Source organism: Hippocampus zosterae, chromosome 6 (assembly GCF_025434085.1).
Source record: "Hippocampus zosterae strain Florida chromosome 6, ASM2543408v3, whole genome shotgun sequence".
Classification (NCBI taxonomy): domain Eukaryota; kingdom Metazoa; phylum Chordata; class Actinopteri; order Syngnathiformes; family Syngnathidae; genus Hippocampus; species Hippocampus zosterae.
The window spans coordinates 18,241,544-18,255,146 of record NC_067456.1 but is presented as its reverse complement, the minus strand read 5'-3'; the positions used below and the strand labels follow the sequence as shown (position 1 = coordinate 18,255,146).

Below are 13,603 nucleotides of genomic sequence, written 5' to 3'. Positions count from 1 at the left end.
TATGAAAATGTAACTGTGAATAACATGGAGTTGCACCAGTTACTACTACCACACGACAACAAATATTGCCTTGACCAGCCGGGACCAAGACTAAAAAGGAGCAGGCATGGTAAATTGTGAGCAAGGATGTTGGAGTACCCTATGAGGGGATTGAAGCGTTTTCAACTGTTGAACTGTCAACCAAGATCGCATTTAGCAGCGAACACAACCACCCGTCACCAGATTGACCAACGATGATGAAACTCATATTTGTGCGTGTGGGTGTGTCAGAGGAGAAGAGCCCCTCCTGTCCAATTGAAGAACCCCCAGTGTAGTCACTTTGCCTGCAGACACAGTCGAGACAAGCATCACATTGCAATATTTCACATTTGCTCTGACACGTGAACCACTTCTCGAGCTAGCCAGACCTATACGTCATCCATTACGTCATTTCCCTGTAAACGAATCACACTCCGATACGTGCTTCAGAAATTCCATTCTGGGTTGTTCAACATGCGGTGCAAAGCCTCAGCACATTTTAGCTAATCACTAGCTAAATGCAGTGTATTTATCAAGGCTTCCTCCATTGTCCGCTGCATTTAAACGAGACAGCCAAAAGAGCAGTAATTGCTGAATCCCAGTCCACTAACCACAACACCTTGTTCAGCAGCAGCCTACACAAAGCCCAGAATATGTCTGTGCCCGCAAGTCTTTCGTGAGTAATAATGTGTCTGTATTTCAACAAATCATTTCTCCATGCCTGACAAACACCTCAGGTTTAATAGGTTTAATCGCATGGCATTTGAGCTCAAGCTTCCGACATGGATACTTGGTCTTATCTGAGAACTTGTGTGTCTTTTAGTACGCTTTTTTTTTAATTGGTGGTGTGACATGTCACAGGTGGTACAGAGAGCCACATGGAAGTTTTGGTTATATTATGTATAGTACCAATATGAGATGGAAGGGAAAGAATAGCTGTGGGTAATAAACAGCGCAATAGCAGTTAAAAAAACGTTTAGCTTTGGTCATGAATGGAATGACGGCAGCGTGCCAAGACATCAAATTCGTGAAATCATCAGACAGCAGCAGGATAGGATCCCCTGGGTTGGTCCCAACACTATTATTATGGTCTGAAGAAGTCAAAGTGTTTATTTATTTAACCTTTATTGATCCAGGTGAGGCAATAGAGAACAGATTCTCATTTGCAATGCTGACCGGACTAGCAGACATAGTATTAAATATTGTCTCATATAAATATTGAAGTCATGCATGATTAATAAAGGTATATTATCTCTGTGGGTCACCAAGTCAGCAACAAATTCAGAAAATTCATTTCAAGAGCAAACGCCAAGGGGACGGTAGTAGTTGCTGCTGAAAGAGAACTCCAAATGATTTGAAGCTGTTGTTAAATGTAGGACTGAGTTTAAAATTTATTTAATTTAATTTATCCATTTTGTGTTCATATTGCATTTAATTGAAAGATGTTTGTTGTTTTTTTCTCTTTCTTCTTTCTACATACATTCTTGCTGCTGGAGGCTGTAAATTTCCCCAGTGTGGGACGAATAAAAGATATCTTATCTTATCTTAAAACCAGATTCACAGATGAGGGCCTATCTTTGAAGTGCACGCAACATGTGAGCTAACAAAGTCTCTGGGAGATGCTTCATTTAATGGAAACATTAATTTGATTTTAACCAAATCAGAGGAGGGGACACATGGCGGGATTATCCTTAGGCAGCCAATTTAGGGTGGGGAGACAAACAAGACAGGTGGGAAACTTCACATCAGCAAGCAAAGGACTGGAGGTGCTTACTCAAGGCAGGCTTTCTAGCGAGACTACAAGGCCTTGCTATGTTGTTCTTTGAAAACTCTAATTGCCTCTTTCTTGAAACGTTACAGCCCACATTTATAATAAATCAGTGAGTGTTTTTAGCCTCTCCCTTGTGTCTTAACTTGTTTCGCATCAGCTCTCTAGGTGAGCGTCTCATTGTTCGCAATCTGGCCCAGGTAAACACAGTTAACAATTTACATTAACATTTTCAGCTTGATGTCATAGGTGATGGAGGCACTTGTGATAAAGGTGTAGGGAGTCAGAAGACTGAGCTCGAGTGCGACTAGTTGAAGTGGTGAATCTGGTATGCTTCTTAACAGGCTCTTTGGCGCTAGCAGGCTGCATGGGGCAATGCAAGTTAGATGAGTCGGTTGGCTTCAAACTATGCTGTCAGGTCTGCACGTCACATATATCAAATTATTCTCCGCTTGCTGACACACACACATCCCTCTGGCAGGTACAGTGAAATTCCTCTACAAGGAAACCTACATTGGCGAAAATATCCCCTAGTATGAAAAACATTTCATGCATGAAAGCCATTCCCACTTTTCTGCTCCTCCTACGACGAAAAGTCCCCCTGTTTCGTTATACGAAATCTTTTTCTGTGCCTTGCAACGAGATTCACTACAAGGAAAACAAGTCTTCCGCAAAAGTCTAATCCAACCTCAGCATGCCACAGGGACCTCTACTGCTTCGTTTGGAAATGGCTACAGCAACCACCACACTGGTTTACACATGCGCAGTAGTCCAGGAAGTTAGTTCAGAAAAGAAAAACATTCACTCTTGAATACATGATAAAAGTAATAAAAATGAAAGCATGTAATGAAGCAAAGTAAAATACATTATGCAAGAAATTGATGTAAGTGAAAGTGAATGCTGATCGTAAATTTTGCAATTTCACGTCATTTTCTTTCTACACTGGCTATATGAAGTGTCAAATAAGTGTATGCTCATATGTATGCACTACGTATTGGAATATAAATACAGAGTACACACATACGTTTTCTGTGTGTGTGTGTGTGTGTGTGTGTGTGTGTGTGTGTGTGTGTGCGTTTACATCTGAGATAAAATTTGCGACAGTGAAAAGCCCCCTGTTGTGAAACATTTCTAGTTGCAAACAGGATTTTGTTGGAGAGGAATTTCACTGTACAGCCTCTCCAAGAGCAGGTTGCGAGTGTCATGTTTTGGTTTGTGACCAACAGGTGGCACTGTAGGGTTCTCCCTGCAGCTGCACACCTGTTGGTCGTTATGTCGTTAGCCATTTAAAAGGACTCCCAGCACGACCACTCAGTGTTGGGTCATTGTTTGTTCGTGTGTTTGCTGCTGTCATGTTTGTTCTGGTCATGTTTCGGTTATTGATAGTGTTTGTTTCAGTCATGGTTTTTGTTTGATACTTTGGCTTTGTTTTGTTTTGAGGACTTTGTTTGTTTAGGATTTAGTTTTCTCTGTTTTAATACAATTTGTCGAGTACACCCTGCTCTTCTCTCTTGCCTGCTTTTTGGGGTCCACCACCACCTCACTACGTGACAGCAAAAGGTCCACAGGTCCATATTCACTTTATCCGTTTGGATCTGTTGCAGAGAATAGTGGGGGCGACGGCCAGCCAGTGAGCTGAGCCAAAATGTGGAAATCATCTGCTAAGTTAACGTTTATAATTAAGTTCTAACATTGCATGGACCGATAGAGAGCCTAAATTGCACAAAGCAGAAAACAGAAGCTTTTTGCTGTTTAGTTTTTTATGAACCTCAGCAATACTTTTGATCTCTGTGGAGTAGTGTAAGAGTAATGTTATATAATTTATTGCTCTCTGATTTTAGGTGTATAATCAACTTACAAGTACGACCCAGCTAGGACCTCGTTTAAGTACATAGCGCATGGGAAAAGTACACGGTGTGCAAATCATAGTTTATCATGCTGAAGAGACCAGATGGTATTATATTAAATATAACATCTAAACTGTGCAGCCGTCTATACAGTTGAACGTCCACTTGATCCTCAATACCCAAATCTCGTGGTGGCCCAGAATGGTATGTATATTACGTGCAACCATCTTCCTCTTTGTGATTCATAAATCATCACAAATGAAGCTTGTTCTGTTTCTTGACTGTGTGTGTGAGTGTATATTTGTGTGTGTGAGTACATCTGCATGCATGAGCATGCGTGCATGGTATCTCAAATAATGAAGTTCAAAAAGAAGAATATACCTAGTAGGTCACTTTAGAGGAAAAAAATAACTGTTGAGAACACTGGATGAATAGAGTGCTTTTTATGGGCCTTTGTCCCAAAGCACTTAAGATGGGACCCAGCAGATAATAGTAGTATAAAAGAACCATAGGGCCTGTTGCTGGAGTGGTTTACCCCACTTTTGTGAAGAATATTCTTGAATATTTGTTGTACATGCTGACCTGAGGTTCTTTGCGGGTTGTGCTAGTTTTGAGAGTGCAATCATTCATTTAAAAATGATAATTTCAGTGAGCTGCACTGATGAAGGACTTATGAAGGGAAATTTTCAAAAAAAATAAAAATAAAGATGAAAAACAAAACATTTCAATCAAGGTGTAGGATTTAAATTTGTGCTATACTTGACAAAAGCATAAATACTTTAATTACTTACAAATTCACATTTCAATACAATACTGAGAATAAAGAAAAAGTTGACTTGGCCAAGTTCTAGGTCATTAAACTGCATCTCTTTGCGTCTTTGCAAGAGATGGCGCCCGAGTAGGCAGCCTTCGGCAAGTGCTCTTCAAGAGCCTTGCTTTTTTGTTCTTTTTTGCTGTTTTTGTCTTTTGTTTTGTCACATGTTGTTTGTTGTTTCATTGTGTGGACCTGATATGGACTGTTTTCAGCGCTTTTTGGCCACGACATTCGTCAAAGGAGCAGTATCTGTGCTTGGTGGTTGCGCCTTCTCGGCAGCACGCCTGTACCAGCACAGATTTTGATTGGGAGGAATGTCGGCGCCATTGACTGTCGGTGCTGGACAGACCTGGGGCGCTTGTGTTTTTTGCGCCAGTAATGGGCAGCATTTTTCACAACCCCGATTTGTTCAGTGGCTATGTCAGCGCTGTTGGACAGTTGGCGTTGGTGCGGCTGGATGGATGGCCGCTGAAGTTGAGGATGAGGAGAGAGGAGCGTTGGCGAAGAGGGCCGATGCGTATTTGGAACCGTGAGTCGCCGCTTGGAATTGAAGTGGATTTCCATGGGACAGGAGAAGTGAACCAATCTCTTTTTTCGTCAATGGATGCTACAGCTTCTTGTTGACTTTGAAACTTAGCTTGCAGCCGACGGGTGCACATTTTGAGCATGACGTCTCTGATTCACTGGTTAAAGGACACTTTGATTCTCTCCTCTTTCATCTCAAACTGCTTCAAACAACAAAGCGTGTGACGGAAAAGTGGTCAGGACTGCACGACTGTCCGTGTTTTATGTTATGTGTTGTGTTTATTATTTTACTTTATGTTAACCGTTTTGTAAAGCGCTTTGTTACAGCTGCCGCTGTTGTGAAAGCGCTATATAAATCAGCATGTATTGTATTGTATTGTATCTCACAATCGCTTGACATGCATGCGTACGCACCGAAGTATGCATGGAGCAGGTATAGGAACATTCCCTCGCAGTAAGGGATTTATCAACTTGGATTGTGTGTGAGGGCGGCATTATCCCTAAGTGTGATTGTGAGTGTGAATGGTTGTTCGTCGATGTGTGCCCTGTGATTAGCTGGCAACCAGTTCAGGGTGTACCCCACCTACAGCCCAAATACAGCTGGGATATGCTCCAGAATGCCCGCGACCTTCGTTAGTATAAACCAGGGGTGTCAAACTCAGGTCCTGAAGGGCCGCTGTACTGCATGTTTTGCAAGTCAACCTGTTGCAACACACCTGATTCAAATAATCAGATCATCAGCAAGCTCTGCGGAAGCCTGCCATTGAACCTGTTCATTTGAATCAGGTGTGTTGCAACGGGGAGACTTGGAAAACATGAAGGACAGTGGCCCTCCAGGACCTGAGTTTGACACCTATGGTATAAACGGATCAGAAAACGGATGGATGGATGAATGGATGCCTAGAGGTTGAAAGAGATGCTGGTGGATTATGAAGACACAATTATCATTGCTATTATTGGGCAGCAAACAATATGTTAGAAAACAAAGTCATGGGATTTACACATATGAGAATAAACGGTTTCCAGTTTGTATTTGAACTACAGAATTATTATGCTACGTATCCTCACATAATAGTCACCACACAACTGTAGTACAGTGTTCTCAAAGTGGTTCTTACAGCATCAATTCGGATATGGTTACAGTTTTGGGGGCAATTTTACAGCAGTTTAGCAGGTATTTGACAGTCGCAAATAACTTCTTCCATTCAAACAGGTTTGCCAATGCATTGTACAATTGGCATGGAAGTGGGTGCATAGTCTTCTCTGATTTGCACCCTGATGTAATGATTCTTTGAAACACTTGAAAATTACAAAGATGCACCCAAATCACATTACTCGATGTTTAGTCACGCGTGTGGCTTTATCTGGGAAAAGTTTCCCTCGTTTCCTGTCCGACGATCTAGGAATAATGTTGATGCCATTTATAGCACCGGATCCTTATGAAAATGAGCATGTATTCGTGATTTACACTAGTATGATATCAAGGGATACAACTAAAATGGCAACTACCCAGCAATGGACTGGCAACCAGTCCAAGGTTTCGTCTGCCTTTCGCCCAAAGCCAGCCAGGAATTGGTTGCAGCTCCTTACAACCTTGAACGGGATTAAAAATTGATGGATGGCTGAACGGAAACTGAAATGGCATGGGAAAAGGATTTGGGGGTTGAGCTTTCTTCAGACGTGTGGCTACATAAAGAAGTGAAGTTGTGTACCCGCCTAAGTGTACGACAAATATGTTTCGGGCATGCACCTCACTCAACAATGGAGATGGACAAATAGTTGTGTGTATTTTACAAAATCCATTCTCGGACTCCAGCATCCGACTGTCAGACAATTATCTTTGGCAGGTTGCAAAAGGCTCACATTTACAAGGAAATGCTTTGGCATTTGCTTCACTGCCTGCACGTGGACTCATACTTTTTTCATTAGAAATAAAACTCAACCCTGTCGTATCTCCAGTGGTTGAGGGACATACTATCTTTTCTATCTTCAGAGAAACTGAGATACATGATAAGCACATTTTTGTTCAACAGCCTTGGGGAATGGAAAGATGTGTTTATTAGCGGTATGTTAGTTGATGAATGAACTGCAAGCCAAAGTTTTAAAAAATAACTTGGCAGACCAAATGTTTCTGTCGACTTAAGAGTTCATTTTGATTTTTGCTGCTTGTTTTGATGTAGTTTATGATTGAAGTTAATGAGGTCATCCCAGGAGACCATGCAAATTTTCTCCAAAATGGACAGGACGCCTTATGATGCGGAGCGTCTTGTGTATGCGCTGAGTTCCAAAACCTGACTGACAGCCGACACGCTGTTTATATAGAGAAAAGGCGGAAGTGACTGTGGACAGGCATGGGGCAAAGAAGTCTGCCAATGAGTGAAGGGTGGGCGTGTAAGTGGACGCTAAAGGGACGCCCCAAGCAGGTACCAACACCTGTATAGAGTGTGGCTATGTGCATTGTTGCAAAACAACTTCGGTTTTGGTTTCTAAGAACCCCCGAAAATAAATTCTCCTACGAAGCTCAGTTCAAACATCAAGCCATCGGTTATGCTTTCGGCATGCGTGCCCATCTCACAGCAGCGGTGAAAAACCCAGTCAAGCAAATGAACTCCCGGAAGCTTGACTAAACAACTCCAACTGCTGGACATCGGCATCAACCGGGCGTTCAAAGTAAAGTTGCGACCGGCATGGGAACAATGGACGATCGATGGCAAACACAACTTTACAAAGAGTGAGAGGCAGCGCTGGGCGAGTTACGCCACAATTTGCGAATGGATTGTGGCTGCTTGGACGAACGTGTCTGCTTGCACTGTTGTTCGAGTTTTTGGCAAAGCCGGGATCATTTCTGTGGAGCCACATGGCAATGAGAGTGACTCTGACAACGAGAGGGAACACGGCGTTTTTGATGGATTACCGGTACTTGCACAATTGTTCAATTCTGATACAGATTGATGGATTTCTGGGTGATGATTGATCGCCTTCTCATTAAGGCCACTCCTATCCTATCTGTAAGAAATCAAAACCTGGATGGCACAAAAAAGAAAATAGAGGTGAGTCCAGTGGTTAGCACGTCGGCTTCACAGTGCAGAGGTACTGGGTTTGATTCCAGCTCCGGCCTCCCTGTGTGGAGTTTGCATGTCCTCCCCCGGGCCTGCGTGGGTTTTCTCCGGGTGCTCCGGTTTCCTCCCACATTCCAAAAACATGCGTGGCAGGCTGATTGGACGCTCTAAATTGTCCCTAGGTGTGAGTGTGAGTGCGAGTGGTTGTTTGTTTCTGTGTGCCCTGCGATTGGCTGGCAACCGATTCAGGGTGTCCCCCGCCTACTGCCCGAAGACAGCTGGGATAGGCTCCACCACCCCCCGCGACCCTGGTGAGGATCAAGTGGCTCGGAAGATGAATGAATGAAAGACAGAGGTGATATTGTTTGGTCCCAGTGGCCCTTGTACATTCCATCCTGTAGACTTGGGCCCCCTGTCTCCTTATCTGAAATCAACGGACTCAAACTTGGGCCTTAAACTGGGCAGTGATTTCAAACTCGATCGGCAAATTGGTGCCGTTGTTAAATCCAGCTTCTTTGACCTTAGACAGCTGGCCAAAATAAAACCTCTCCTCTCACATGAACACTTTGAGACAGTAATTCATGCCTTTGTCACATCCCGGCTCGATTACTGCGATGCCCTTTACTTTGGAGTCAGCCAGTCCTCCATTAAGCGCCTTCAGCTGGTCCAGAATGCCGCTGCTCGCCTCTTGACTGGTACTCGTAAGATGGAGCATATAACTCCTACTCTGGCATCGCTTCACTGGCTCCCCATTCATTTTGGAGTTATTTTCAAGATCCTCCTCTTTGTTTTCAAATCTCTGAATAATCTCGCACCATCTTACCTCTCTGAGCTCATCCGCCCCCATCACATGCCCGGCGCCTCAGGTCTGTGGACCAGTCTTTGTTAGAAGTACCAAGAACTAAACTGAGGCTCAGAGGGAATCGAGCCTTTTCTGTTGCTGGTCCCTCTCTCTGGAATGACCTCCCACTGAACATTCGGCAAGCCTCCTCGCAGCCCATCTTTACAGCCCTCCTCAAAACTCACTTGTATTCTTTGGCGTTCGACTGAGCATGACTTGATTTTACTGCTTCGTGCTTTCTACCGCCTTTATTACCGAGTCGTCTTACTGTTTATTGTGTATGTTAAATCGCTCCATGTACAGCACTTTGTATGCAGCAATGGCTGTTTGAAAGTGCTCTATAAATACTATTGACTTGACTTGAAAAAACGTGAGTACATTGTACGATGGCTAAATAAAATACAACGGAACTCAGTTTTGCTTCCGTTACCTTTTTAAATACGTGTTTTTATCTTGTATCTGTATGTCTTGGCATGCTACCGTATGCTTCAAGCTAACGTGTTTATAGCGTGCGCGCATGCATGCCGTATGTTTAAGCTGGCGTATGTTTTACCACTTTAAAACTGCGCCCAATGATACAGTGTGTTTTGTCTATGTGTAAAATACAGAAATAGCACCCATGAATGAGACTGCACCCAACCATATGGTGCGCCGAATGGTCGTGAAAATACAGTAATTTATTTGTGGTATTTGGTAAATTTCAGCCAGGTCTTAATTTTTTTTTTTTTTTTACTTGTCCATTCTGTGGTTGCTCTTTATTTTGTTAATGAAGTCTTGTTGAAGGGATACTTTCACACAGAACCCCTGAAGTTTATTGCTGATGTCATTAACGGTTCTCACAATGTTTCGGTCATCATCTGCTGCAATTTTTTTTTACCTGTTTGTGCCCTTTTCTCTCTTCTTCGGGACATTCTAAACCAGGGGTCACCAATGTGGTGCCCGCAGCCACGAGGCATATGACCCTCCCCTCCCACATGGACCACAAAAGTAGTCCACAGACCTGCTCTAAAATGAACTTGCTAGTGATGGGTCATTGTCATTTTTCTCGAAATTGACAAAAATAAAGTGTGGCATATTGATTTTTATGTTTTCTAATTATTGTGAGAATGTGATCATCATGAACCATTACCCTACCACAGTATAGTAATTACATTATGAATCGTAATTTGAGCACATGTGTTATTTCAGAAGTACTGACAGCCTAATCTATTGTATCCTAAGCATGAATATCCATCTTAACTTCACAAGTGCTTGTTATAGTCTATAGTCAGCTCGCTTTTGAGTATAGACATCGAGTGCTCTCTACTGATTGAATAATCTATGTTAAACAATACGTCTGGGTAAAAAAAAAAAAACACCTATTTGTCACAAATTCTAATATCGTGGCTCGAATGAAAACTGGCTTGATCCAAAAATAAAAAAAGCTCATAATATAATTTGAAGTCCACAGCAAAAAAAGAAAAGTAATCAACCTCACTGTTCCGGTGTTTTTGAAGGGAAGTGTAGAAAAGAAGAACCCTGTGTCTTTTCATTTTCGTGTAATGATCCTGTCATCTCTGTCTTCCAGAACCCCGGCGATGATTGGCTGCTCATTTGTGGTAGATCGTGAGTACTTTGGAGAAATTGGTCTGCTGGATCCCGGTATGGAGGTCTATGGAGGAGAGAATATCGAGCTTGGCATGAGGGTAAAGTCTGATTTGCAACAAAGCTGACTTTTGATGCATTCACTGTTGCAGGAGATTTGGATGAACTAACAGGACAATCTTTCCATTTCAGCTGAATAAAAAGTCTAAAATAGTCAAGAAAGTTGCTCAGGGGAATCTATGTAAACTCTGTTATCATTGTTTTATGATGAATAAATGCATGGACTGAGTCCAGACCTGCTCCAAAGCTGAAACACTGAGATACAAACCCCAATTCTACTGAATCTGGGATTCAAAAACAGGATATAATTATTTGCAAATCCTCTTCAATGATAGAAGCGTGGTTCAAATAACATGATGAACGGACTAACGACTAACCAGTACAGTCTGGTTCAGCTTGTAAAAAATGAAGGTCTGGTGATGACGCGCGGGTGCCACTGATGGATGAAGAATGACGGACAGGCAACATTTCGTAAATTGCACACCTCTGAGGATTTGCAAAACATTGTAATATTATGTTTGACAAAATGTGCCAACTTCATTCAAATTAGGATGAATAAACCAAAATCAATATAAACCGGAGGCAGAAAGTTTATAATGTGACTGAATCAAAGCTAAAGATAATTTTAAAAATCCATTACCACAAATCTAACATTTAAAAGTCTGTGTTTATATAAATAATTATGGTTTGACCTGTGAAATATACATATTTGCCACAACTTTCAAAAGACATTTTCCGTGTTTTTCAGCTTTAGGCTACAGCGTAAAATACAAAAACCCAAAGGCATCAACAGAATCCGCGATTAAAATATGCAGTTAGAATTTCTGAAATTGAAGTGCACGTGGAAAATCTCTCTTATGCAAATTTACAGCCAAGCCAAAGGCCCTTTTGCTGCTGCTTGGCGTTGAATTTAATGCTTCATGTGAGCCAAAGACTTGAAGAATTCATTTGCTGGTTTGCAGATTAAAATCACAGAAATTCTTTCAAGCCTAGTGGAAGCATTTTGGCTCTAAATCCCATCTATGTTTGTCAGAGATACGAGATATATGACTCTTATCTATTCCATCCCTTGTATCCAAATCTTAAAACGTCATCCAATACCAAACACCTTTAAAAAAAAAAGTCACTTGAATGGGGGTCGATGTATGCCTTGCTGATTACAGTCCTGTCTTGAGACAGCTTCAGTAAAACCAGAGATGTTTATAGTGGTTGATTACCATTCCAGAGAACATCACTATTCTTAATAGAGTGGAGGTTACTTTTCATCAATAATACCATCAACAACGGTGATGGTATTATTGTCCACCAACTTATTATTATGGTCCACCAGCTTTCTGATCGTTCGATTGCCATTATCACAGTTCTAACTCAATGTGAAGCATTATTTGCTGAACACTATGGAACCCTGTGGTCACCATATTTTCTCATTCACTCGAGACGCTTTTATGTACCTGACAAGGTGTATAAATTAGCGAGGGGGGGGGGGTCAATTCAGCTACAACTGCTGAATTAAGTTTGACTAACTTTATTGAACTGTGTGATATGCAACTGTTGTCTTTGTATGTGTGTGTGTGGGTGAGGGGGAGCGGGTGCTAAGTACAGGCAACAATGTAATTTATGACACATGAATTCTGCACAATTCATGTGTCATAAACAGTCACAAAGCCCCTTATGGAAAACAAAATCAATGGTACTCAGTTTCCCTTGCCGGGACGCGGGTCACCGGGGCCCCCCTCTGGAGCCAGGCCTGGAGGTGGGGCTCGTTGGCGAGCGCCTGGTGGCCGGGCCTACACCCATGGGGCCCGGCCGGGCTCAGCCCGGAGAGGCAACGTGGGTCCCCCTTCTCATGGTCTCACCACCCGTGGGAGGGGTCAAAGGGGTCGGGTGCAATGCGAGCTGGGCGGCAGCCAAAGGCGGGGACCCTGGCGGTCTGATCCTCGGCTCCAGAAGCTAGCTCTTGGGACATGGAATGTCACCTCTCTGGCAGGGAAGAAGCCCCAACTGGTGTGTGAGGCAGAGAAGTTCCGACTGGATATAGTCGGACTTGCCTCCACACACAGCCTGGGTTCTGGTACCAGTCCTCTCGAGAGGGGTTGGACTCTCTTTCACTCTGGAGTTGCTCATGGTGAGAGGCGCAGAGCAGGTGGGCATACTTATTGCCCCCCGGCTCAGTGCCTGTACATTGTGGTTCACACCGGTGGACGAGAGGGTTGCATCCCTCCGCCTGCGGGTGGGGGGACGGGTCCTGACTGTTGTTTGTGCATATGCACCAAACAGCAGTTCAGCATACCCACCCTTTTTGGAGTCCTTGGAGGGTGTGCTGGAGAGTACTCCTGCTGGGGACTCCCTTGTTCTACTGGGGGACTTCAATGCTCACGTGGGCAATGACAGTGAGACCTGGAGGGGCGTGATTGGGAGGAACGGCCCCCCCGATCAGAACTCGAGTGGTGTTTTGTTATTGGACTTCTGTGCTCGTCACGGATTGTCCATAACGAACACCTTGTTCAAACATAAGGGTGTCCACATGTGCACTTGGCACCAGGACACCCTAGGCCGTAGTTCGATGATCGACCTTGTGGTCGTGTCATCGGATTTGCGGACGCATGTTCTGGACACTCGGGTGAAGAGAGGGGCGGAGCTGTCAACTGATCACCACCTGGTGGTGAGTAGGCTCCGATGGTGGGGGAAGATGCCGGTCCGTCCTGGCAGACCCAAACGTATTGTGAGGGTTTGTTGGGACCGTCTGGCGGAATCCCCTGTCAGAAGGAGTTTCAACTCCCACCTCCGACAGAGCTTTTCCCATGTTCCGGGGGAGACGGGGGACATTGAGTCCGAGTGGACCATGTTCCGTGCCTCTATTGTTGAGGCGGCCAATCTGAGTTGTGGCCGTAAGGTGGTTGGTGCCTGTCGTGGCGGCAACCTTCGTACTCGCTGGTGGACACCAGCAGTAAGGGATGCCGTCAAGCTGAAGAAGGAGGAACAGTGGACCAGCTCTACACCCTTAGCAGGGTTCTCGAGGGTATGTGGGAATTCGCCCAACCAGTCTACATGTGTTTTGTGGACTTGGAGAAGGCGTTTGACCGTGTC

The 13,603-nt window shown here is 43.8% G+C and overlaps 1 protein-coding gene across 2 annotated transcripts in view; it reads left to right on the top strand.

Moving 5' to 3' along the window:
• Positions 1 to 13,603, top strand: part of galnt9 (polypeptide N-acetylgalactosaminyltransferase 9) — a 245,613-nt gene that overhangs the window by 206,204 nt on the left and 25,806 nt on the right. For both annotated transcript variants that reach the window (XM_052067007.1, XM_052067006.1), the window contains one exon: positions 10,440 to 10,557. In XM_052067007.1, coding sequence (XP_051922967.1) covers positions 10,440 to 10,557 — 118 coding nt within the window. The remainder of the gene's footprint in view (positions 1 to 10,439; positions 10,558 to 13,603) is intronic.